The sequence below is a fragment of the Oncorhynchus mykiss genome, chromosome 32 (genome assembly GCF_013265735.2).
Source record: "Oncorhynchus mykiss isolate Arlee chromosome 32, USDA_OmykA_1.1, whole genome shotgun sequence".
Taxonomy (NCBI): Eukaryota; Metazoa; Chordata; class Actinopteri; order Salmoniformes; family Salmonidae; genus Oncorhynchus; species Oncorhynchus mykiss.
This window is the reverse complement of record NC_050572.1, coordinates 40,259,404-40,283,737: the sequence shown is the minus strand read 5'-3', so window position 1 is coordinate 40,283,737 and position 24,334 is coordinate 40,259,404. Positions and strand designations below refer to the sequence as shown.

The 24,334-nt window shown below is 44.2% G+C and overlaps 2 protein-coding genes across 7 annotated transcripts; both read left to right on the top strand.

Annotated features, from left to right (window-relative positions):
- Positions 1 to 230: 230 nt before the first annotated feature.
- Positions 231 to 14,719, top strand: LOC110488394 (26S proteasome non-ATPase regulatory subunit 4-like). Of its 3 annotated transcripts, none has more exons than XM_036971750.1 (10): positions 231 to 322; positions 1,506 to 1,646; positions 1,899 to 2,013; positions 2,165 to 2,251; positions 2,517 to 2,585; positions 12,739 to 12,954; positions 13,113 to 13,224; positions 13,384 to 13,518; positions 13,786 to 13,820; positions 14,110 to 14,719. In XM_036971750.1, exons 1-10 carry the CDS (start codon positions 297 to 299, stop codon positions 14,281 to 14,283), a joined length of 1,110 nt encoding a protein of 369 aa, XP_036827645.1. In that variant the 5' UTR covers positions 231 to 296; the 3' UTR covers positions 14,284 to 14,719. The 3 variants fall into 3 exon arrangements, with proteins under 3 accessions (XP_036827645.1, XP_036827644.1, XP_036827646.1); XM_036971749.1 differs by having other exon boundaries at positions 1,887 to 2,013; XM_036971751.1 differs by lacking the exon at positions 2,517 to 2,585 and having other exon boundaries at positions 1,887 to 2,013.
- A 138-nt stretch (positions 14,720 to 14,857) lies between these two features.
- LOC110516488 (zinc finger protein 687b-like) lies at positions 14,858 to 24,334 on the top strand. 4 transcript variants are annotated; one of them, XM_036971748.1, is made up of 10 exons: positions 14,858 to 15,052; positions 15,808 to 18,141; positions 18,410 to 18,672; positions 19,163 to 19,347; positions 19,773 to 19,949; positions 20,254 to 20,416; positions 20,596 to 20,919; positions 22,246 to 22,358; positions 22,682 to 22,778; positions 22,970 to 24,334. In XM_036971748.1, exons 2-10 carry the CDS (start codon positions 15,822 to 15,824, stop codon positions 23,525 to 23,527), a joined length of 4,200 nt encoding a protein of 1,399 aa, XP_036827643.1. In that variant the 5' UTR covers positions 14,858 to 15,052; positions 15,808 to 15,821; the 3' UTR covers positions 23,528 to 24,334. The 4 variants fall into 4 exon arrangements, with proteins under 4 accessions (XP_036827643.1, XP_036827640.1, XP_036827642.1 ...); XM_036971745.1 differs by having other exon boundaries at positions 18,371 to 18,672; XM_036971747.1 differs by lacking the exon at positions 14,858 to 15,052 and adding an exon at positions 15,151 to 15,310 and having other exon boundaries at positions 18,371 to 18,672.

Below are 24,334 nucleotides of genomic sequence, written 5' to 3'. Positions count from 1 at the left end.
AGTTCATTTTAGCCATATGAGCATTGACATGAAATCAGTCAAAACAAGACATGGTATCAAGAACAAGAATGAAACTAACTGAAACGAATCACTTACTCATGCATGGCAGTTTCTTGTCATTGTTGCTAACGTTAGCTATTTGGCCATCCAGAATCAAAAGAACTCACTGACTTCTGCACATTTTAGCTGCACATTGTCAGCGAAAACATCTATTAGCCAATCACATGTCTTGTTTCTTCTCTCCAATAGACAGTGACGTTCTTACATTGTCAGAGAGCGACCAGAAAGTTTTCAAAATGGGACTCGAAAGTACTATGGTGTGGTAAGAATAACACACATCTGTTTCATAAAGGATTTCTTTATACGTTACAATGAAGTGAAGGAAACGCCGACGTAATTGTATACTTCTTGGGGTACAATTGTTTATGCTAGCTAAACCAGTGGAATAGGGGGATTACTGACTGACTTGAGTCATTAGCTGGCTAGCTAACGTTATCTATCGGTGTTAGGGAACATTAAGGGGCAAAATTCGTTAACGCTTTTCATTATCATATACGTTATTTGTCACTTTGAACAAATGGATAACAAACCAATGGCACCCGTTTGCCTACTAGCATATGATGTTATTAACTAGCTTTACCTGCCATTTAGCTAAACGTTAGCTTAGCTTGTATGCTAATCACAAGAGGTTGTCTAACGTTAATTGCTAGCTAGCTGGCTAGACAGACATGAACTGTAGCTAACAGTTTGTCTTTGATAGCAATTTATTCAGCCTAGTTCTTCATATTTCCGGGTGTATATCAATTGGCTTCTTTACATATGTAATATTTCTGGGTGATCTAGCAACTTGGCTAGAGTCCCCTGGCCCTGAGAATATTTATTAATGAGGCCAGCCTTCTAAAGGTGGGCTGGCGTTGCCCATTCCTATCCTACATGTTCCCATGACCAGTTTATCTTGAATGTTTCAACTGTCATCCAAACTATTCTAGTCTCCAGAGTCCAGAAAGGCATAAGAATGGCATTTGTTGATTTTTATCTAGCTGTTTACATTCTTTCATTAGCTACCCTTTTACATTTTGCAGTGTCACCATTCTGAAAGCAGGTGTTTATAGAGCTGTGCAATATGGACAAAAATCCATATCGCTATACATTGCCTGAATTGATGTGATGATAAATGGAACGATAAGTCTAAAACATTAATGTGCATTTTTTTTAAATTACCATTTAAACTGCTACTACCGATAGTTTGATTGTAGTCGCCATCAATTGGCCCATTAACGATCACCCATATTAGCACACTTGTTTAATTTCAAACTTCACATTTCTCTAGTATAGGCTACTTATCAGAATGAACGTTATCAGCAAAAGGCCTGCGATAAATGATTTGTATGATCGGTGTCAATAATTTTCAGTTTATCGTCCCAGCTCTGCATAGCAGCATTAACCATTCTGATAATCCTATTGTTCTTCAATCCGGCTCATTTATGTCCCTCTCTCATCCCCAGTGTGGACAATAGTGAGTATATGCGCAATGGAGACTTCCTGCCCACTAGACTACAAGCCCAGCAAGATGCCGTCAACATCGTCTGTCACTCCAAAACTCGGGCAAACCCCGAGAACAATGTCGGCCTAATCTCGATGGCTAAGTAAGCTTGTGTTTTTTTGTGTGTTCAAAATACGAGTTGTCTGACTGAAAACTAGGAGAACAAACAACTATTCTGAAACTAGTGTTTCATATGAACATGTGAGTCTGAAACTAATTGAACTGTGTGGCCTGTAAAATAAAATGGAGGCCTCTGATATCAAATAGTGGTGTTTAGGTGAAAAACCGATGCCTTGACTGACAGACATTCCCAGTTTTAATGCTGTTTGGTTGGATTTTTTATGTTTGACTGCAGTAACTGTGAGGTCTTGACCACACTGACCCCAGACAGTGGCCGCATCCTGTCCAAACTGCACGCTATCCAGCCCAAAGGCAAGATCTGCTTCTGCACTGGCATCCGGGTGGCCCATGTGAGTGTCATTGCTTCTGCAGAAATTGTCTTTGAAAATGTCATATAAGCCAGATAATTATTTTACACTGAGTTACAAAGGTTACAATTGAGCAGGCTAGTGTTGTGTGTGTGTGTTCATGCATAATGTGTTTTTCTCCATGTCTATATAGCTGGCCCTAAAGCACAGACAGGGGAAGAACCACAAGATGAGGATAATTGCCTTTGTTGGCAGCCCTGTGGAAGACAGTGACAAGGATGTGAGTTTGCCACCTACCAGTGTCTTATCTAAACATATATTTCTCTTACTTTGATGATATAGCAACTAGCCTAACAGAGTATTATGTAATTTTTCTCACAATGGTACTATTTTCTGGCACATACAATTTTTGTATAAAATGAATGAACATTGTAGCTGGTCCCACAGAAGGTGTGTTTTCAACAATAGACATGCAACTTGTCACCATGGTTACTGGTCTTTCTCTCCCCCTCTGCTTCCGTTCCTCCCAATCTATGGCCCCACAGCTTGTTAAAATGGCCAAGCGCTTAAAGAAAGAGAAGGTCAATGTGGATATTATAAATTTTGGGGAAGAGGTAAGAATTGTTTCCTTGTGCCAGTATTTTTAATTAGCCCTATTATTTTTATGTTTTCAGTTGAAGTCGGAAGTTTACATACACTTAGGTCGGAGTCATTAAAACTCGATTTTCAACCTCTCCACAAATTTCTTGTTAACAAACTATAGTTTTGGCAAGTTGGTTAGGACATCTACTTTGTGCATGACACAAGTAATTTTTTCAACAATTGTTTACAGATTATTTCACTTATAATTCACTGTATTACAATTCCGGTGGGTCAGAAGTTTACATACGCTAAGTTGACTGCCTTTAAATTGCTTGGAAACTTCCAGAAAAAGATGTCATGGATTTAGAAGCTTCTGGTAGGCCAATTGACATAATTTGAATCACTTGGAGGTGTACATGTGGATTTATATCAAAGCCTACCTTCAAACTCAGTACCTCTTTGCTTGACATCATGAGAAAATCAAAAGAAATCAGCCAAGACCTCAGAACAAAATTGTAGACCTCCACAAGTCTGGTTCGTCCCTGTGAGCAATTTCCAAGCACCTGAAGGTACCACGTTCATCTGTACAAACAATAGTACACAAGTATAAACACCATGGGACAACGCAGCCATCATACCGCTCAGGAAGGAGACGCATTCTGTCTCCAAGAGATGAACGTACTTTGGTGCAAAAAGTGCAAATCAATCCCTGAACAGCAGCAAATGACCTTGTGAAGATGCTGGAGGAAACAGGTACAGGTTGACATAATCTGAAAGGCCGCTCAGCAAGGAAGAAGCCACTGCTCCAAAACCACCATAAAAAAGCCAGACTACGGTTTGCAACTGCGCATGGGGACAAAGATCGTACTTTAAAGATCGTACTTTTTGAAGAAATGTCCTCTGGTCTGATGAAACAAAAATATAACTGTTTGGCCATAATGACCATTGTTATGTTTGGAGGAAAAAGGGGGAGGCTTGCAAGCCAAAGAACACCATCCCAACCGTGAAGCACGGGGGTGGGAGCATCATGTTGTGGGGGTGTTTTGCTACAGGAGGGACTGGTGCACTTCACAAAATAGATGGCATCATGAAGCAGGAAAATTGTGGATATATTGAAGCAACATCTCAAGACATCAGTCAGGAAGTTAAAGCTTGGTTGCAAATGGGTCTTCCAAATGGATAATGACCCCAGGCATACTTCCAAAGTTGTGGCAAATGGCTTAAGGACAACAGTCAAGATATTGGAGTGGCCATCACAGAGCTCTGACCTCACTCCCATATAGGATTTGTGGGCAGAACTGAAAATGCATGTGCGAGCAAGGAGGCCTACAAACCTGACTCCATTGCACCAGCTCTGTCAGGAGGAATGGGCCAACATTCACCCAACTTATTGTGGGAAGCTTGTGGAAGGCTACCCGACACGTTTGGCCCATGTGAAACAATTTAAAGGCAATGCTACCAAATACTAATTGAGTGTATGTAAACTTCTGACCCACTGGGAATGTGATGAAAGAAATAAAAGCTGAAATAAATCATTCTCTCTACTATTATTCAGACATTTCACATTTTTAAAATAAAGTGGTGATCCTAACTGACCTAAAACAAGGAATTTTTACTAGGATTAAACATCAGGAATTGTGAAAAACTGAGTTTAAATGTATTTGACTACGGTGTATATAAACTTCCGACTTCAACTGTACATACATGCATACATACATACAGTGAGCACCATAATTCATTGGACAGTAACCTTTTTTTGTTATTTTGGTTCTGTACTCTAGCACTTTGAGTTTGAAAGGATACAATGACAATGAGGGTGAAGTGCAGACTGTTAGCTTTATTTTGAGGGTATTTTCATACATATCGGATGAACCGTTTAGAAATGACAGCACCTTTTGTACACTGTCCCCCCCATTTTAAGTTACTACAAGTATTTGTTGAATTGGCTTCACAGATGTGTGTCGTTAGGCAGGTGTATTCATTTGTGTCGTTAGTGAATGCAGGAGAGCTGTTGATGAATGTATTGATTCTAGACTGCTATTGCCTTTGGAGGTTGTTGTTGGGGTGTGACAACACGAGGAAGACGGCAGAGTCGATGCAAATGAAGCTGGCCATCATAAGGCTCAGAAATTAAAATCAATCAATCAGGAACATTGCAAAAACCCTGGGCATGCCCAAGTCAGCAGTTTGGTTCATCATTAACAAGAAAAAAACAACCGGTGAACTCAATTATGTCAAAAGACCTGGTAGACTGAGGAAGACCACTGTAGTGGATGGCCGGAGAATGCTCTCTATGGTGAAGAACCCCCCTGACAACAGCCCAGCAGATCAAAAACACTACCCTGGATGCAGGTGTAGATGTGTCAAAGTCTACCATACGTTACGTTGAAGACTACGCCAGCAGGACTACAGACGGTACGCTACAAGATGCAAACCACTGATAAGCCTGAAGAACAGAAAGGCGAGATTACAGTTTGCTAAAAAAGCACCTACAAGAGCCACAAGAGTTCTGGGGGAAAAAGTATTGTGGACAGATGAGACAAAGTTTAACATGTACCAGAGTGATGGAAAGAGAAAAGTGTGGAGGAAAAAAAGACATGCCCATGATCCAAAGCATACCACCTCATCCATGAAACATGGTGGAGGGGTGTTATGGCTTGTGCCTGTATGGCTGCCAGTGGAACAGGCTCACTTGTCTTCAAGTGTGACTGCAGACAGAAGTAGAACAATGAATTCTGAAGTCTACAGAAATATTTTATCTGCTCAGATAAAACCAAATGCCTCCAAACTCATTGGTAGGCACTTCATCATGCAACAAGACAATGACCCTAAACATACTGCTAGAGCAACGAAGGGGTTTTTGATGACCAAAAAGTGGAAAATCGTTGACCGGATCTGGATCCAATTGAACATGCATTTTACATGCTGAGGAGGAGACTGAAGTTAATACAGTGCCTTGCGAAAGTATTCGGCCCCCTTGAACTTTGTGACCTTTTGCCACATTTCAGGCTTCAAACATAAAGATATAAAACTGTATTTTTTTGTGAAGAATCAACAACAAGTGGGACACAATCATGAAGTGGAACGACATTTATTGGATATTTCAAACTTTTTTAACAAATCAAAAACTGAACAATTGGGCGTGCAAAATTATTCAGCCCCTTTACTTTCAGTGCAGCAAACTCTCTCCAGAAGTTCAGTGAGGATCTCTGAATGATCCAATGTTGACCTAAATGACTAATGATGATAAATCAAGTCTCCGTATAAATGCACCTGCACTGTGATAGTCTCAAAGGTCCGTTAAAAGCGCAGAGAGCATCATGACGAACAAGGAACACACCAGGCAGGTCCGAGATACTGTTGTGAAGAAGTTTAAAGCCGGATTTGGATACAAAAAGATTCCCAAGCTTTAAACATCCCAAGGAGCACTGTGCAAGCAATAATATTGAAATGGAAGGAGTATCAGACCACTGCAAATCTACCAAGACCTGGGCGTCCCTCTAAACTTCCAGCTCATACAAGGAGAAGACTGATCAGAGATGCAGCCAAGAGGCCCATGATCACTCTGGATGAACTGCAGAGATCTACAGCTGAGGTGGGAGACTCTGTCCATAGGACAACAATCAGTCATATATTGCACAAATCTGGCCTTTATGGAAGAGTGGCAAGAAGAAAGCCATTTCTTAAAGATATCCATAAAAAGTGTTGTTTAAAGTTTGCCACAAGCCACCTGGGAGACACACCAAACATGTGGAAGAAGGTGCTCTGGTCAGATGAAACCAAAACTGAACTTTTTGGCAACAATGCAAAACGTTATGTTTGGCGTAAAAGCAACACAGCTCATCACCCTGAACACACCATCCCCACTGTCAAACATGGTGGTGGCAGCATCATGGTTTGGGCCTGCTTTTCTTCAGCAGGGACAGGGAAGATGGTTAAAATTGATGGGAAGATGGATGGAGCCAAATACAGGACCATTCTGGAAGAAATCCTGATGGAGTCTGCAAAAGACCTGAGACTGGGACGGAGATTTGTCTTCCAACAAGACAATGATCCAAAACATAAAGCAAAATCTACAATGGAATGGTTCAAAAATAAACATATCCAGGTGTTAGAATGGCCAAGTCAAAGTCCAGACCTGAATCCAATCGAGAATCTGTGGAAAGAACTGAAAACTGCTGTTCACAAATGCTCTCCATCCAACCTCACTGAGCTCGAGCTGTTTTGCAAGGAGGAATGGTAAAAAATGTCAGTCTCTCGATGTGCAAAACTGATAGAGACATACCCCAAGCGACTTACAGCTGTAATCGCAGCAAAAGGTGGCGCTACAAAGTATTAACTTAAGGGGGCTGAATAATTTTGCACGCCCAATTTTTCAGTTTTTGATTTGTTAAAAAAGTTTGAAATATCCAATAAATGTCGTTCCACTTCATGATTGTGTCCCACTTGTTGTTGATTCTTCACAAAAAAATACAGTTTTATATCTTTATGTTTGAAGCCTGAAATGTGGCAAAAGGTCACAAAGTTCAAGGGGGCCGAATACTTTCGCAAGGCACTGTATTAACTTCAGTCTCCTCCTCAGCATGTAAAATGCATGTTCAATTGGATCCAGATCCGGTCAACGATTTTCCACTTTTTGGTCATCAAAAACCCCTTCGTTGCTCTAGCAGTATGTTTAGGGTCATTGTCTTGTTGCATGATGAAGTGCCTACCAATGAGTTTGGAGGCATTTGGTTTTATCTGAGCAGATAAAATATTTCTGTAGACTTCAGAATTCATTGTTCTACTTCTGTCTGCAGTCACACTTGAAGACAATGATGAGCTGTGTTGCTTTTACGCCAAACATAACGTTTTGCATTGTTGCCAAAAAGTTCAGTTTTGGTTTCATCTGACCAGAGCACCTTCTTCCACATGTTTGGTGTGTCTCCCAGGTGGCTTGTGGCAAACTTTAAACAACACTTTTTATGGATATCTTTAAGAAATGGCTTTCTTCTTGCCACTCTTCCATAAAGGCCAGATTTGTGCAATATATGACTGATTGTTGTCCTATGGACAGAGTCTCCCACCTCAGCTGTAGATCTCTGCAGTTCATCCAGAGTGATCATGGGCCTCTTGGCTGCATCTCTGATCAGTCTTCTCCTTGTATGAGCTGGAAGTTTAGAGGGACGCCCAGGTCTTGGTAGATTTGCAGTGGTCTGATACTCCTTCCATTTCAATATTATTGCTTGCACAGTGCTCCTTGGGATGTTTAAAGCTTGGGAATCTTTTTGTATCCAAATCCGGCTTTAAACTTCTTCACAACAGTATCTCGGACCTGCCTGGTGTGTTCCTTGTTCGTCATGATGCTCTCTGCGCTTTTAACGGACCTTTGAGACTATCACAGTGCAGGTGCATTTATACGGAGACTTGATTTATCATCATTAGTCATTTAGGTCAACATTGGATCATTCAGAGATCCTCACTGAACTTCTGGAGAGAGTTTGCTGCACTGAAAGTAAAGGGGCTGAATAATTTTGCACGCCCAATTGTTCAGTTTTTGATTTGTTAAAAAAGTTTGAAATATCCAATAAATGTCGTTCCACTTCATGATTGTGTCCCACTTGTTGTTGATTCTTCACAAAAAAATACAGTTTTATATCTTTATGTTTGAAGCCTGAAATGTGGCAAAAGGTCACAAAGTTCAAGGGGGCCGAATACTTTCGCAAGGCACGGTAAGTCCCCAAAACAAGCAGGAACTGAAGATGCTTGCAGTATAGGCCTGGCAGACTATCACCAGGGAAGATACCCAGCTTCTGGTGATGTCGATGCATCGCAGACTTCAAGCAGTCATTGCATGCAATGGATATTCAACCAAATATTAACAATGATTACTTTATTCTACATTATGTTAAACTGTCCAATGTTTTTTGATGCCCGAAAATGGGGGGACAATGTACAAAAGCTTCTATAATTTCTAAACGGTTCATCCGATATGTATGAAAATACCCTCAAATTAAAGCTGACAGTCTGCACGTTACCCTCATTGTAATTGTATCCTTTCAAACTCAAAGTGCTAGAGTACAGAACCAAAATAACAAAAAAAATGTCACTTTCCAATGAATTATGGTGCTCACTACATGCATGCATACATACACCAGTCAAAAGTTTGGACACACCTAGGGTTTTTCTTTATTTTTACTATTTTCTACATTGTAGAATAATAGAGAAGACAGCGAATGAAATATAACATGGAATCATGTGGTAACCAAAAAAGTGTTGTAGTTTATATATCTATTTTATATTGAGATTCTTCAAAGTATCCACCCTTTGCCTTGACGACAGCTTTGTACACTCTTGGCATTCTCTCAACCAGCTTCATGAGGTAGCCACCTGGAATGCATTTCAATTAACAGGTGTGCCTTGTAGAATTGATTTCCTTATTGCGTTTGAACCAATAATTTGTGTTGACAAGCTAGGGGTGGTATACAGAACATAGCCCTCTTTGGTAAAATACCAAGTCCATATTATTGACTGTAGTACTCGCGCTGCTAAAACACTTGACCACTGCTACTCTCCAACTTCCGGGATGCCTATAAGGCCCCCCCTAGTCAAATCTGATCACGACTCCATTTTGCTTCTGCCTTCCTATAGGCAGAAACTCAAACAGGAAGTACCCGTGCTAAGGACTATTCAATGCTGGTCTAACCAATCGGAATCCACGCTTCAAGATTGTTTTCATTACGCAGTCTGGGATATGTTCCAGGTAGCCTCTGAGAATAACATTGACTAATACACTGTTACGGTGACCTAGTTTATCAGGAAGTGGATAGGAGATGTTGTACCCACGGACTATTAAAACCTACCCTAACCAGAAACCGTAGATGGCAGCAGTCGCGCAAAACAAAGTGTGAACCACTGCATTTAAGGTGACTGGTAATATGGCCGAATACAAAGTGTAGTTATTCCCTCCATAAGGCAATCAAACAGGCAAACGTCAGTATAAAGACAAAGTGGAGTCGCAATTCAACGGCTCAGACACGAGACGTATGTGGCAGGGTCTAAAGACAAAAGATCATCAAAGACAACAACCACCCATGCCACTGCTTGGTCACCCCGCTGTCATCCAGAAGGCAAAGTCAGTACAGGTGCATCAAAGCTGAGACTGAAAAACAGCTTCTATCTCAAGGCCATCAGACTGTTAAATAGCCATCACTAGCACATTAGAGGCTGCTGCCCCATATACATAGACTTGAAATCACTGGCCGCTTTAATAGTAGAACACTAGTCACTTTAATAATGTTTACATATTGCTCATCTCATATGTATATACTGTATTCTATTCTGCTGTATGTTAGTCTATGCCGCTCTGACTTTGCTCGTCCAAGTATTTTATACATTCTTAATTCCATTCCTTTGCTTTAGATTTGTGTGTATTGTTAGATATTACTTGTTAGATATTACTGCACTGTTGGAGCTAGAAACACAAGCATTTCACTACACCCGCAGTAACATCTGCTGGACACATATGTTGACAATAAAATTTGATGTGATTTGCAGAGGATAAGTTCATTAGAATTAACAGCCTCAGAAATTGCAGCCCCAAAAAATGCTTCAGAGTTCAAGTAACCGACACATCTAAACATCAACTGTTCAAAAGGGACTGCATGAATCATGCCTTCATGGACGAATTGCTGCAAAGAAACCACTACTAAAAAACACCAATACGAAGAAGAGACTTGCTTGGTTCAAGAAACCGGAACAATGGACATTAGACCGATGGACCAGAAGGACAGATTTCCAATGAGTCCAAATTTGAGATTTTTGGTTCCAACCGCCGTCTCTTTGTGAGACGCAGAGTAGGTGAACAGATGATGCGTGTGTGGTTCTCATTGTGAAGCATGGAGGAGGAGGTGTGATGGTGTGGGGGTGCTTTTCTGGTGACCCTGTCGTTCACTTATTTAGAATTCAAGGCACACTTAACCAGCATGGCTACCACAGCATTCTGCAGCGATACGCCATCCCATTTAGTTTGCGTTTAGTGGGACTATCATTTGTTTTTCAACAGGACAATGACCCACACACCTCCAGGCTGTGTAAGAGCTATTTGACCAATAAGGAGAGTGATGAAGTGATGCATCAGATTACCTGGCCTCCACAATCACCCAACCTCAACCCAATTGCAATGGTTTGGGATGAGTTGGACCGCAGAGTGATGGAAAAGCAGCCAATAAGTGCTCAGCATATGTGGGAACTCCTTTGACTGTTGGAAAAGCATTCCAGGTGAAGCTGGTTGAGAGAATGCCATGCGTGTGCAAAGCTGTCAATGCAAAGCATGCTACTTTTGAAGAATATAAAATATATTTTGATTTGTTTAACACTTTGGTTACTACATGATTCCATATGTGTTATTTCATAGTTTTGATGTCTCAACTATTATTCTACAGTGTAGAAAATAGTCAACATAAAGAAAAACCCTGGAATTAATAAGGGTGTCCAAACTTTTGACTGGTACTGTTTATATATACAGAAAGTATTCAGACCCCTTGACTTTTTCACATTTTGTTAGGTTACAGCCTTATTTTAAAAAGTTTTTTTTTTTCACTCAAACTACACACAATACCCCAAAATGATAAAGCAAAAACAGGTTTTTAGATGTTTTTGCTCTTTTTTTTTACTCTACTTTGTTGAAGCACTTTTGGCAGCAATTACAGCCTTGAATCTTCTTGGGTGTGACGCTACAAGCTTGGCACACCAGATCCTCTCAAGCTCTGTCAGGTTGGATGGGGAGCATTGCTGCACAGCTATTTTCAGGTCTATCCACAGATGTTCGATCGGGGTCTAGGCTCTTGCTGGGCCACTCAAGGACATTCAGAGACTTGCCCCGAAGTTGTCTTGGATGTGTGCTTAGTGTCGTTGTCCTGTTGGAAGGTGAATCTTCGCCCCAGTCTGAGGTCCTGAGTGCTCTGAAGCAGGTTTTCATGAAGGGTTTCTCTGTACTTTGCTCTGTTCATCTTTGCCTCGATCCTGACTGGTCTCCCAGTCTCTGCTGCTGAAAAACATCCCCACAGCACGATGCTGCCACCACAAATGTTTCACTGTAGGGATTTTGCCCGGTTTCTTCAGATGTGACACTTGGCATTCAGGCCAAAGAGTTCAATGTTGGTTTCATCAGATCAGAGCATTTTTCTCATGGTCTGAGTGTCCTTTTAGGTGCCTTTTGTGAAACTCCAAGCAGGATGTCTTGCCTTTTTACTGAGGAGTGGCGTTTGTCCGGCCATTCTACCGTGAAGGCCTGATTGGTGGAGGACTGTAGAGATGGTTGTCCTTCTGGAAGGTTCTCCCATCTCCACAGAGGAAGTCTGGAGCTCTGTCAGATTGACCATTGGGTTCTTGGTAACCTCCCTGCCCAAGACCCTTCTCCCCCGATTGCTCAGTTTGGCCGGGCGGCCAGCTCTAGGAAGAGTCTTGGTGGTTCCAAACTTCTTCCATTTAAGAATGATGGAGGCAACTCTGTTCTTGGGAACCTTCGATGTTGCAGACATTTTTTGGTACCCTTCCTCAGATCTGTGCCTTGACACAATCCTTTTTCGGAGCTCTATGGACAATTCCCTTGACCTCATTGCTTGGTTTTTGCTCTGACATGCCTTGGGACCTTATATAGACAGGTGTGTGCCTTTCCAAATCATTTCCAATCAATTGAATTTACCACAGGTGGACTCCCATGTTGTGGAAACATCTCAAGGATGATCAATGGAAACAGGATGCACCTGAGCTCAATTTCGAGTCTCCTAGCAAAAGGTCTGAATAGTTATGTAACTAAGGTATGTTTTTAGATTATTATTTTTTTAATATTAGCAAAAATGTGTTTTTGATTTGTCATTATGGTGGTGGGTGTGTGTGTGTGGATTGAGGGTGCGGGGCGTGGATTGGGGGTGCGGGGCAATTTAATACATTTTAGAGTAAGGCAGTAACTTAACAATGTGGGAAAAGTCAAGGGATCTGAATACTTTCCAAAGGCTCTGTGTGTGTGTGTGTGATTTAACACAATTACTTGGTTTTAACTCCTGCTTGTTTCCATTCCAAGCTAAATACATTTATTTTATACATTTTCATAGATAACACAGTATTAACTCTTGAATGGTTCATTCTCACTCTCCCCTTCTCCCATATTCTCTATTGTGTGCCTCTTCCTCCATCGTCCTCCAGGAGTTTAATACGGAGAAGCTGACTGCCTTCATCAACACTCTGAATGGGAAGGAGGGTACGGGTTCCCACCTGGTGACTGTACCCCCAGGGCCTAGCCTGGCTGACGCCCTGCTCTCCTCCCCCATCCTGGCTGGGGAAGGAGGCTCCATGATGGGCCTGGGCGCCAGCGACTTTGAGTTTGGCGTGGACCCCAGCGCCGACCCCGAGCTTGCTCTGGTAAAAATGCAATAGGGTTCCTTTTAAAGTGACATTTTTGCATTTATATTTTGGTCATTTAGCAGATGCTCTTATCCAGAGTGACCTTAATCAGTGAACCAGAGTTACCTGCATACAGTTTTTCTGGCCTTTAACTAACTGTGTCCCTCTCTACTCAGGCTCTGCGCGTGTCCATGGAGGAGCAGAGACAAAGGCAGGAGGAGGAGGCTCGCCAGGTGGCTGTTGCTTCTGCAGCCGATGTCACCACAGCAGACAGTAAAGAAAGTGAGGGTAGGTATAGATATGTGTGTGTATATGTAGTGAGTAAGTTGTGTATCCCTTTTGTCTGCTGTATTATTTATGCATAACCATTCTAATATCTCACGTATGTTAGGTATAAAGGAGAATACAGATGTTTGTACTGTAATGGTTTAATTGACTCGCTCTCAGAATCCGAGGAGGCCCTGCTAAAGATGTCGGTGTCTCAGCCTGAGACGGGTGGTGCTGCAGTGCTGCCTGACTTCAGCAATATGACAGAGGAGGAGCAGATTGCATACGCCATGCGGATGTCTCTGGCCGGAGAGGGTGCGTTATAATCACCATCCACTCATGCTTTCAGAATAGCACCTACTGACACACACACACACTTTGCGGTGTGGATGATTAAAAAAAAATAAAACATTTACATTTCGTTTTAAAGCTTGGTACTTACCAATGATCTGGACTGTCATAGTTACACCGCAAACCAAAACAAAGGGACATTTCCAGATACATGGAGTTTCCATATGATATACATTTTATTTGATTTTGACTCTCTCCCTCCATTCCCTACCAACCCATCCCTGTGATTAGAGTATGGCGATGCTATGGACACTGAAACTGCCACGGTAGGTAACTCGCATGATCAATGAAATCAGAAACCTTATCATTTGTTTTTCAATACAGTCGTGTGACGTCGGTCCGCTAAAATTTCCCAGTTGCAGTTTATGGAACACGCCCTTTCTCGATTTAGTCACTGGTGTTTTGTCTCATTCGTGTGTAAGTTCTCCATCTCCCTTCCAATCAGGATCACCTCTATTTGCAAGTACATGTACCAGGAATTTGACCTGCTGAAATGGTGCTGACAACAAACAGAATACATAATCAGTGCCTTTATTAATGATGTGCCTTCCTCAGGAGGAGGATGACTATGATGTGATGCAGGACCCAGAGTTTCTCCAAAGCGTCCTGCAGAACCTGCCAGGTGTCGACCCTAACAATGAGGCCATCCGAAACGCCATGGGCTCCCTGGCCTCCCAGACAGGCCCACCCAAGCCTAACCGCAAGAAAGACGAGGATAAGAAGAAATGAGGCATGGGGACAGACAAATTGACGACACACATGGGTTGTGTCCGAAATGGCACCCTAAATAGTGCACGACTTTTGACATGGCTCTGGTAGGGTAGTTGACACCAACAGAATTATGCAAGGCTACAGACAGGAAGACGGACACTAACGTGTGATATGACGGACAGTCAACAACATTCACAAGAAACCCACAAGCACACACAAACAGACCAGACAATAAGACCAAACTGGAGAATGCCACATTGGCATACAATCTAAAAATGGAATATCCATATTTTCTGGTTTCTCACTGATTTACCCCATCTTAACTGACTGACTCGCAAGACTGACTGGCATTATATGTTGTATTTAATGACAGGTCCCCAAGCTTGTAAACTAAACAATATCCTCCTTTTATTTTGTTATTTTTCTATTGCAATAAATAAGATGGATGACGCTTGTTGGTGTGTATATCTGTCTGATTGATTGAGTCCCCACTCCCCTCCACCCCATATAGCCAGAACAGCAAAGCTTAATTAGAGAGAGGTGTGTGAACTATTGTGGCAATAATTAACATATCCGTTTTTATTATGTTATCTTTTGTGTTCACATTGAATATTAACAAATTACATTTGTCCGTATGTGGCACCATTTCCACGACATTTTCTTTTTGTAGCTTCGGCAATACAAAAATTGCATTAATACAATGATCTGATAGGACCTCTTCATTGTGTGGCAGGAAGTAAAGGCACGTCATCTGGAGCGAGCGACAATAGTTGAATCACAGATCCAGGTAAACTATTTAAAAAAAATATGTGCAATTGAGAATCAAAATACCGGTCCCATCAATTGTCCACAGTGACAATGATTTATGGTTATTTCCCAGTAACTCGTTATGAATGCATGGGATGGCCTCCACTAAAGGACCCCTCGCTCTGCTTGGGCACAGCGCGGCCGGGCCATCTAGCCTGGCGGGGGAAGCCAAAATAAACTTAACAGCTGCGAGACGTTTGTGCTTTTAAATGATTGATTAGTTGTGAAGCCATTGCAGGTTAATCCATATGTCAAGTATATAACATTTAACGTCCACACTCGGTGAATTCATCTATTGAACCGATAAACAATTGGATGTATTTCTTAGCTAGTTAGCTAAATATGTTGTCGCTAGTCTGTCGTATGTTTTAGCCAGCTAGCGATAGCTATTTGTTGACAATCGTAGCGAGACGGGCTATGTGTCAAACTGCATTGTGTTCATGCTAGTTGGCTAGGTAATAGCAGCATCCCTCTCGAAATGTTTACTGTATGCAATGTTTTGCTAAGCTGGCTAACAGTCGCTACAAATGCTCGGGTCAAATACAATCCTGTTCGATTTGGATCTGTGTTAATAACTTGCTTAGCTACTAACTAGCTAGGTACCTTTACTGAACTGCAACACATAAGGACAGCCAGCTGGCTAGCAATTTCAATTAGAAATTAGAGAAACAGGATGTTTTAAACTTGGAATCATATCACTCATTTTCTGTCCTCTTGGTGTATCCTCTCTTGCAGGATTTGGTCCCGGCATGGGGGACATGAAGACCCCAGATTTCGATGACCTATTGGCAGCATTTGACATTCCTGACATCGATGCTAAAGAGGCCATCCAGTCTGCTGATGAGGCTGACGGGCCAGGCGGTGCACCTCTGGGAAAGCCAGACGGTGGGGTTGGTGTAGGGCCATCTCTGAGACCAGCTAGCCCCACGGACCCACAGGCTGACACCCCTATTGTCAGCGTTATCGTAAAGAACTGTGTACGACCTGACATTGATGGAGGGGATGAGGACACAGACCAGAACACTATGGACAGCATTGCCGGGGTCGCTATGGGTCCACGGCTCTGTGTCTGTGCCCCAGACATAGCGGAATCTGAACCACTCAATCACAATGGGTTTGGGGCTGCTGGTATAACTACGCCCCTAACCCAGGCTCAGGCCCAATCAAATGGGGAGCCGTGGTCAGTGTCTACCCCCAAAACGGAGGGTGGAGGAGGTGGTGCTGGATCAACTAAATCGGTCAAGCAGGTTGGCAATATATTCAACAGACTGAAGCCTCTCATGGTGCAAGGGTCGGGAGACCCTGTAGGGAGGGCGAGGAAGATGCAGCTCCTACAGCAGCAGCACACACGGCAAGAGGCAGGCAAAGACGCTTCGTTATCCTCCTCTTCATCTGTTGTGTCTGCGTCTCTTGTCTCAGGAGTGTCAGTAGGACTGTCCTCTTCTTTCTTCCCGCCTTCCAAGCCTCTGCTCCCGTCTCCGCCATCCGCCCTCTCCTCACACCCGTTGCACTCATCTCAGCCGTTTAACGGGGCACCTAAAGCCGGCCCGACATTGTGTCCCAGAGAATCAGAGGGGGTTGATTCCGATCTGGACCTAGGGCCCCCGCTGCTGATCCAGGAACCCCCTGGCTCCCCCTCCCGCACCCCTCCCAAACTGACCCGTCGTTTTAGGTCCTCTGCTGGCAGCTCTGACTCCACCCATCCCATGGCCTCATCGGCAGCTCACCCCAAACCAGGGGACACTCCCTCGGGCTGTAGAGTGACCTCAACCGCCCAGTCAGGCTCCACCAAGAGTCTACCACAGGAAGACAAACACCCAGAGCATGTTATAGTAGAGCGAGACTCACCTGAAAGTCCTGAGCCAGAAATAGCCATATCGGCTGCACCAGTAACCGCCAAGAGGTGCTCCAGCCCTGCAGTAGCCTCCACACCACCCCCCTCAGACCTTCAGGAGCCTAAGGAGGAGGAGGAGGAGATGGAGGTGGGAAATGGAATAGAGAAGGTTATGGATGGAAAGGCAGATTTTGGAGAGGAAGAGGGTGCAAGAACAGGAGAGGAGAAAATGGAAGTGGATGATGGCAAGTCTACACCTCCAACCACTGAAAGTTGCACCTCAACTCCAGGAGGGCCTGCTGCTCCTGCCCGGCCCCTCAAAGTGCGGATAAAGACCATCAAAACCTCCACTGGTGGAATCACCAGAACTGTTACCAGAGTCGCACCCAAAGCAGGTGCTGCTGGAGCCAAGGGTTTGGAGCCTAGCAAAGCTCCACCAGGGGTGCGGAAGACCCCAGTCAACAGGGCCTGGAAACCTGACACTCCCTCTGGTCGTATGGCACCCTCCCAGTCACAGAAAGCAAAGAGTCTCAACACACTACCCGTGTCTACACTAGCAGCCAGTAGTGCTATGCTAGCCGCTGCAACCAAGGCTCAGAACAAGATGGCTGCCTCCTCGGACTCGGACAAGGCCAAGGTATCTGCCACTGCTGTTAGCATCACTAAATCTGCCGCCCTGCCTGCCACTCCCTCGGTTGCTTCCTCTCCGAAGTTCTCAGTAGCCATGGGTGGGATGAGTGTACGTCCTGTTGGTGCTAAAACGTCTAACGGGGGCAGCGCCAGCGTCCTAGCCGGTACTCACCAGCCAAACAAGCCTGCCTCCATTGTGAACAGCACGGGCGCCGTCATTTCCCGCAGCCAGTCTAGCCTGGTGGAGGCCTTCAACAAGATCCTCAACAGCAAGAACCTGCTGCCCAGTTATAAGCCTGACCTCTCGGCGGCTCCGCCCCCAGAGTGGGGGCTCCCTCTGCCTGCCATGGGCTACCGCTGTCTAGAATGTGGCGATGCCTTCGCCTTGGAGCGCAGCCTGGCTCGCCACTATGACAGGCGCTCGCTGCGCATCGAGGTGACCTGCAACCACTGTGCCAAGCGGCTGGCCTTTTTCAACAAGTGCAGCCTGCTGCTCCACGCCAGGGAGCATAAGGAACGAGGGCTGGTAATGCAGTGCTCTCACCTCGTCATGAGGCCCGTCACCGTGGAGCAGATGATTGGCCAGCAGGACACCACACCCATCAGTAAGGCGGCACTTTCGGGAGAGTTTAGTGAAAATGGCTTCGTCCCATAGGACGCAGCAAAAAAGTTTAAGCAATTTAAGACGCATACAATGTGGCTATATAAACAAAGCTTTATTTCTGTCAGGATGTGGTCCATTTTATTATATGAAATACAAGAGAGAGATACCATCATGCAATTGACTTCCAACTTCTTTGTATTCTTGCTTTGCTTTCTTGCTTTGTTGACCAGGCTTGTGTTCCCCTTCTTCAATCTCCTCTCCTCCTCCAGTCTCCTCCCCCTCCACCACATCCGGAGCCCCCGCAGTGTCATCCAGTTCCAGCCCACTGAAGGACGCACAGTCTCCCTCTGCAGCCCAGCTGAGACCGGTCCGCCGTGCGCCCCAGATCCCCCAGGTGCTGATGCCCCTCCCCAGCAAGAAGGGAGAGGTGCTGCAGTACCACAACTTTAAGTGTCCCGAGTGCCAGGCCCAGTTCTCTGGCAAGGCCGAGCTGGTCGCCCACTTCCAGCAGATCAGAGCTACCCCCAACTCGGTGAGCCCTTTGATACAGAGCCTGAAGTATGGGTGTGCATTATTCACAGGCTAATGACGAACTACTAGTGTCAAGCTTAGTCATACATAATGACTGAATAAGGCAGTTTCCCAGACACAGATTGTGGACTGCTTTACTTTATGTATTAGTCAATACTATTACGCAATATTAGTGTTTTACTATGAAAACAAGGCATTTGTAAGGCCTCAATTAACTTTAAAACATGTTCTCTCTCTTCCTTGGCCAGACACCTGTGGGTGTGCATTGATGACTGGCTTATTACACAGTACTAGTATTAGAAATAGTAGTGTATTCATAGTGTTATGCCTTAGTCAACTTTTAAACATTTTCTCCCTCCTCCCTACCCAAACCTGTATGCTGTACTCCCCTCCCATGATGCTGCTAATGTTTACTATGAAAACGAGTTCTGATTAATTCCTCAATGTGTGTGCTGTATGTCAATCGTTAAACCTCTCATCTTCCTGCCCAGACCTGTATGCTGTGCTCCCCTCCCATGATGCTGCCTAACTGGTGCAGTGTGTCGGCTCACCAGAGGATTCATAAGCACCGGGCACCCCACGTCTGTCCAGAGTGTGGGGGCATCGCCCGGCAGGCCAGCTTCCAGACCCACCTGGAGGAGGCCTGTCTGCACTTCGCCCGCCGCATTGGATACAGGTGAAGAGATAGTGTCTGAAACAAATGTAATAAGTCCGCACACAAAAGGAAGTCGCAGAAGTATTTTCACTAGCTTATCACTAGCTTAAACAGATGTTTCGGCTTAGCAGCCTTATTCAGTGTGTCGTGTCGGTCATCTGCACTGATAGACAATTGTGCTACAAATACATGCACGTGTACATACCACAAACTACTGCGTAGATGCAGCGTTATGTATTATTATGACACTCCATTGTCAGGTGGATGTATGAGGGATACATACAGTAATCAAATGCAAATACACTCCCTCTATCTCAAAGATATGTGAAAAGATGTGGTTGAAGATTCCTTTCCTTAGTTGCATCACAATCAAGCCACCCAATATTAGCATCAGTGACTAAACCTATGTGTTTAACATTTTGTTGTTGTTCATATCTGTTCCCCAGGTGCTCCAGTTGCCAGGTGGTCTTCGGGGGTCTGAACTCCATCAAGTCCCACATCCAGACGGCCCACTGCGAGGTGTTCCACAAGTGCCCCAGCTGCCCTATGGCCTTTAAGTCTGCCCCTAGTGCACAGGGACACATCAGCACCCAGCACCCTACCCTCACCGGGGGACAGGCCAAGTAAATACCCCACAGTCACTGAACCATGTTATGTCTCTAGGTTTAGAGCAGTGTTTTGCAATCCTGGTCCAGAGGACCCAGAGGTGTGTACGTTTTTGTCCTAGTGCTCTAGCACTAACACACTTAATTCAACTGTGTTCATGTGTGTTAGAACAAAAATGTACACCTCTTTGGGTCCCCAGAATTGGGAAACACTGGTTTTTAGTTGATTGTAAAGCATGTCTCTTGTCTGTTTTTGTCACAATTTGAGCCCTGAAAAAAAGTTTAATTCACTCCTAAATACCCTCTTTCTCTGTATTTGCAGATTGATCTACAAGTGTGTGATGTGTGATACAGTTTTTACCCAGAAACCCTTACTGTACATGCATTTCGACACCCACCTGGCCAAGCAGAAAGTGCATGTGTTCAAGTGTCCTGACTGCACCAAACTCTACGCACAGAAAGGTTCCATGATGGAACACATAAAGGTTTGTTTAGTGAAATTCCAACTCATAGGTAAACATACGATTGTAGTAAAGGAAAGTGACATGTTAGTTGATCAATCCCCTGGATGGTAAATAGTAATTTATAGGAGCTAATTTGTCAATATTGTCTTCCCTTTTCTCTTGTCTGATTGGTTATCCCTTTCTTACTTCCTCTTATCCAGACTGCTCACAGAAGGCAGTCAGTCAAACAGGAGGGCCAATCCAATGCCCCTGCCCCCACCAACCCCTCAGCCCCCTCCCTCCCAAAATCCAAGCCCTCTGCAAAAAAGGACAACTCAGATGGGGAGGACTGGGGCCGAGACCAAGAGGAGGAGGAAGGAGAGGAAGAGGGGGGTGAGGACTATGAGGAACCTGAGAATCAGTCTAGTTCTATGGAGGTAGGCAGCCATCGTGGGACCATCTCAGAATGGAGCTGCCAGCAATGTCAGAAGACCTTCACACAGAGCGACGACTACATCTCTCACATGAAGACAGAGCACGGAAAGGTAATTATCTGTATAACCTATGACCCACTTCACATAAAAAAAATAAAGATGTGAATCGATTATTTTTAAATTGTAGTATTTGGGATTCGGTTAGATCGCGGTGAATTGAATCAAATAATAATTTGTGAATTGCAAAACATAAAAATTTGTAGCCTTCCGTTGGGATTATGTTGCTGTGAAACTTGTTTTGGGCATTGCAACACAATAGATGCCAGTCAACTTGCAGAGAAACCTTCTAAGGAAAAATAAATCTGACTAACCTAGAAAATACAGTGCATTTGGAAAGTATTGAGACCAAATGACTTTTTGCACATTTTGTTACGTTAGACTGATTCTAAAATTGATTAAATATATATTTTCTCATCACACTACCCCAGAATGACAAAGCCAAAACAGATTTTTGGACATTTTTGCAACTATTAAATATAAAAAAACACCTTATTTACATAATTATTTAGACCTGTTGCTATGAGATTCAAAATTAGGCTCTGGTGGATCCTGTTTACATTGAAATATGGCAGAACCATGCCTCTGGAAAAATGTACTAATTTGGCTGGGACATGCTTGCTGTAGCTAGATTTCCATACAATTTGCGTCTGATTTTCATGTGAATATTCGAAAATCTGCATAAATGCACATTTTCCCACGAGATATGTTGCCATCAAACTGACTTATTGCGGATAAAAGTCTGTGCGTGCTGATGGAAATAGGATATGCCGGTTATAAATGCAGACAAAAATATGTAAAATTAATTCTGCGAGAAATTGATATAATAACCATTACGAAGTAAACTTGGAGTTGCGCGATATGTTGTGTGGTCCTCCCACAACGACTTGGGAAACCATGCAGTTTATTAGGCTACAGATTAAATAAATGATGAACTTCACAGGGTGGTGAAAGTGCACATGATGAGCTTAATGCCTCTGTTCCAATAAATATCCAGGGTCTTATTTTTGTGACGCAATGATCGATGCTTGGCTGCCTTTTGACAAATAAAAATACAGTTCTTATCCATAATAATTATCTTAATGTAGGTTGCTTACATCATCGGCAAGCTGTTGGCTAGAGCACATGTGCCAAGACCAGACTAGGCACATTTTCTATATAACGCAACTGTTTTTGTGACAAACCCATCAGTAGAGTTCAATGCAATGGAAACCCATTTTACTTGTATTTTTCCATTCGGTACATGGGAATTTAACCAACTTTTTTATGTGCACGATGTGGTGTTGTACCAAGGTTGTTTAGTATTTGTATGACCTTAGTGTAATGGGGGTGTGTGCACAGAGGACTCACCCTCTTTTCTCCTCGAAACTTCCCCTGTAGACTATGAAGAAGTTCCCGTGTTGTGTGTGTGAGAGCTCCTTCTCCACCTCTTCCAGCCTGCGGCGTCATGTACGCGTCATCCACGAGGGCAACAAAAGAGTCTTCAACTGCCAGTGAGGGAACCCCATACTCATCTAAACATCCACAAAAGCACCATATTTTGTCCCCTGTAGCTCAATTGGTAGAACACGGATAGTGGGCTTTGATTCCCAGGGCCACTCGTACATAAAAACAGGCTGTATGCATGACTAACTCACTTTGGGGTAAAAAGCGTCTGCTAAGTAGGATATATATTATACTTGAAAATGTCTGTAGAGTTGATATGACAAGACAATTGGCAGGGATATTTAGAATGTTAAGTTCAGTCGAATATCAGCCCACCTAGGGAAAGTGTGCAGCATCCTCAGAGCCTATGTGTATACTTGTGTGTTTGCAGATATTGCACAGAGGGCAAGCGGACCTTCAGCAGTCGGCTCATACTGGAGAAGCATATCCAGGTCCATCATCACAGGGTCAGAGCCACTGACGGACAGGTCAGTTCGAATCCATTCTTCTTTCCATCACTTGGTGGGGGTACATTTCAGTAATGTTACCCATGGTGTGGTGACATGGATCTGAGTATGTTAAACCAAAAATCAATACTGCTTTTTGACGTTCTCTCTTTTTTACCCCCCCCCCCCCCCCCCCCCATCACCCCTCTGTCCCCATGCATGGATCTCCACAGACCAGGAAGCGTTCAGTCCCGGGTAAGGGCCCAGGCAGCTCATCTGAACTTGACGGAGAGGGGGGGCCACCAGGGGACGAGGAAGGGGGTGGCACGGACAGCAGAGAGGCCACAGAGGGGGGCAGCATTCCTGTGAAGAAAACGCGAGCGTCGGCGCTTCCCGAGCCCGAGGAGGACGACAACGTGTTCCGCTGCGTGCCGTGCGGCTTCGCCACGGAGGACGGTGCCGAATTCCAGCGCCACATCCCGCAGCATCGCGCTGATGTCGCCTCCTTCCAGTGCCTGCAGTGTGGCGTGTGCTTCGCCTCGGCTGGCTCCCTGGGACGCCACCGTTTCATCGCCCACCGCGTGAGAGATCCCCAGGGGGAGTCACACCACAGGCCACCCCGCACCCCCTCCTCCCCGGACGGCTTACCCTCGTCCCCACAGGACGGTAAGGGGAAAATGAGCTGCAGGGTGTGCAGCCGGCGCTTCGACAGGGCCTCCGACCTTAACACCCACTTGAGGACCCACGGCATGGCCTTCATTACCGCCCACAAGACGGACAAGCCCCAGTAGGGTGAAGTTGCCCCTCGATGCTGATCCTGGGTCAGTTTTGCATTTCCCTCACTAATGGTTAGGATTGGGGGAGAAGAAGCAGATCCTAGATCTGTAACTCGGGGAAACTTCACTCCAGAGCCGGACAAGCCCCAGTATGGAAAGGAGGGGTGAGGCCTCGGAGTAACCGACAGGCCTGGGAGATGAGGGGTTTTGACTTGGAATAATTTTAGGGGAACTGAATGTGGATAGATGAGAGCTGACCCAGATGTACTTCTGACCACCTGATCATAGCATCGATATCAGACATACGTGTCCAACTTTTCCATGATTGTGTACGTTTTTCTGCCATTAATATGGTTTGTCTATCTTTAATGTGAACCATGCTATCATTTCTACATGCATTTCCTTCCTTTTCCGAGCTATGTGTCTCGAAAGGTATTCTGTCTCGCGTTGTATCTATACGGACCCACTGTACAAAGAAAGCACTCTTGTTGGTCATAGATCAGTTTCTATGGGTCCACCTCTTTAGTGAGGGTTCGATAACTGTTCTCAAATCAGTATCTGAAGTAAAAAATTGTATTGAGAGTAACACTGATTTTAAGTACTAATGACATTGTTCTATTTATTTATATGAAACACATTGTTGTCGTTGTTTGTGAGACATTGCAGCCAATCTTATGGTAAAGGGAACTTGAAATGTATGACACAGACAGGTGAGATTTATTTCTCTGTTTTGATACGCTGAACAAAAATATGAACGCAATATATAAAGTGTTGGTCCCATGTTTCATGAACTGAAATAAAATATCCCAGAAATGTTCCAGA

Excerpts from the sequence above, each read along its gene's own strand:
- LOC110516488 (XM_036971745.1), top strand. The coding sequence starts at position 15,822 with ATGGGGGACATGAAGACCCCAGATTTCGATGACCTATTGGCAGCATTT. Across the intron at positions 18,673-19,162 it reads TCAGAGCTACCCCCAACTCG|ACCTGTATGCTGTGCTCCCC; the intron begins GTGAGCCCTTTG and ends CTTCCTGCCCAG. Across the intron at positions 22,359-22,681 it reads AAAAGAGTCTTCAACTGCCA|ATATTGCACAGAGGGCAAGC; the intron begins GTGAGGGAACCC and ends GTGTGTTTGCAG.
- LOC110488394 (XM_036971749.1), top strand. The coding sequence starts at position 297 with ATGGGACTCGAAAGTACTATGGTGTG. Across the intron at positions 1,647-1,886 it reads GGCCTAATCTCGATGGCTAA|GTTTGACTGCAGTAACTGTG; the intron begins GTAAGCTTGTGT and ends TGGATTTTTTAT. Across the intron at positions 2,014-2,164 it reads CTGGCATCCGGGTGGCCCAT|CTGGCCCTAAAGCACAGACA; the intron begins GTGAGTGTCATT and ends ATGTCTATATAG.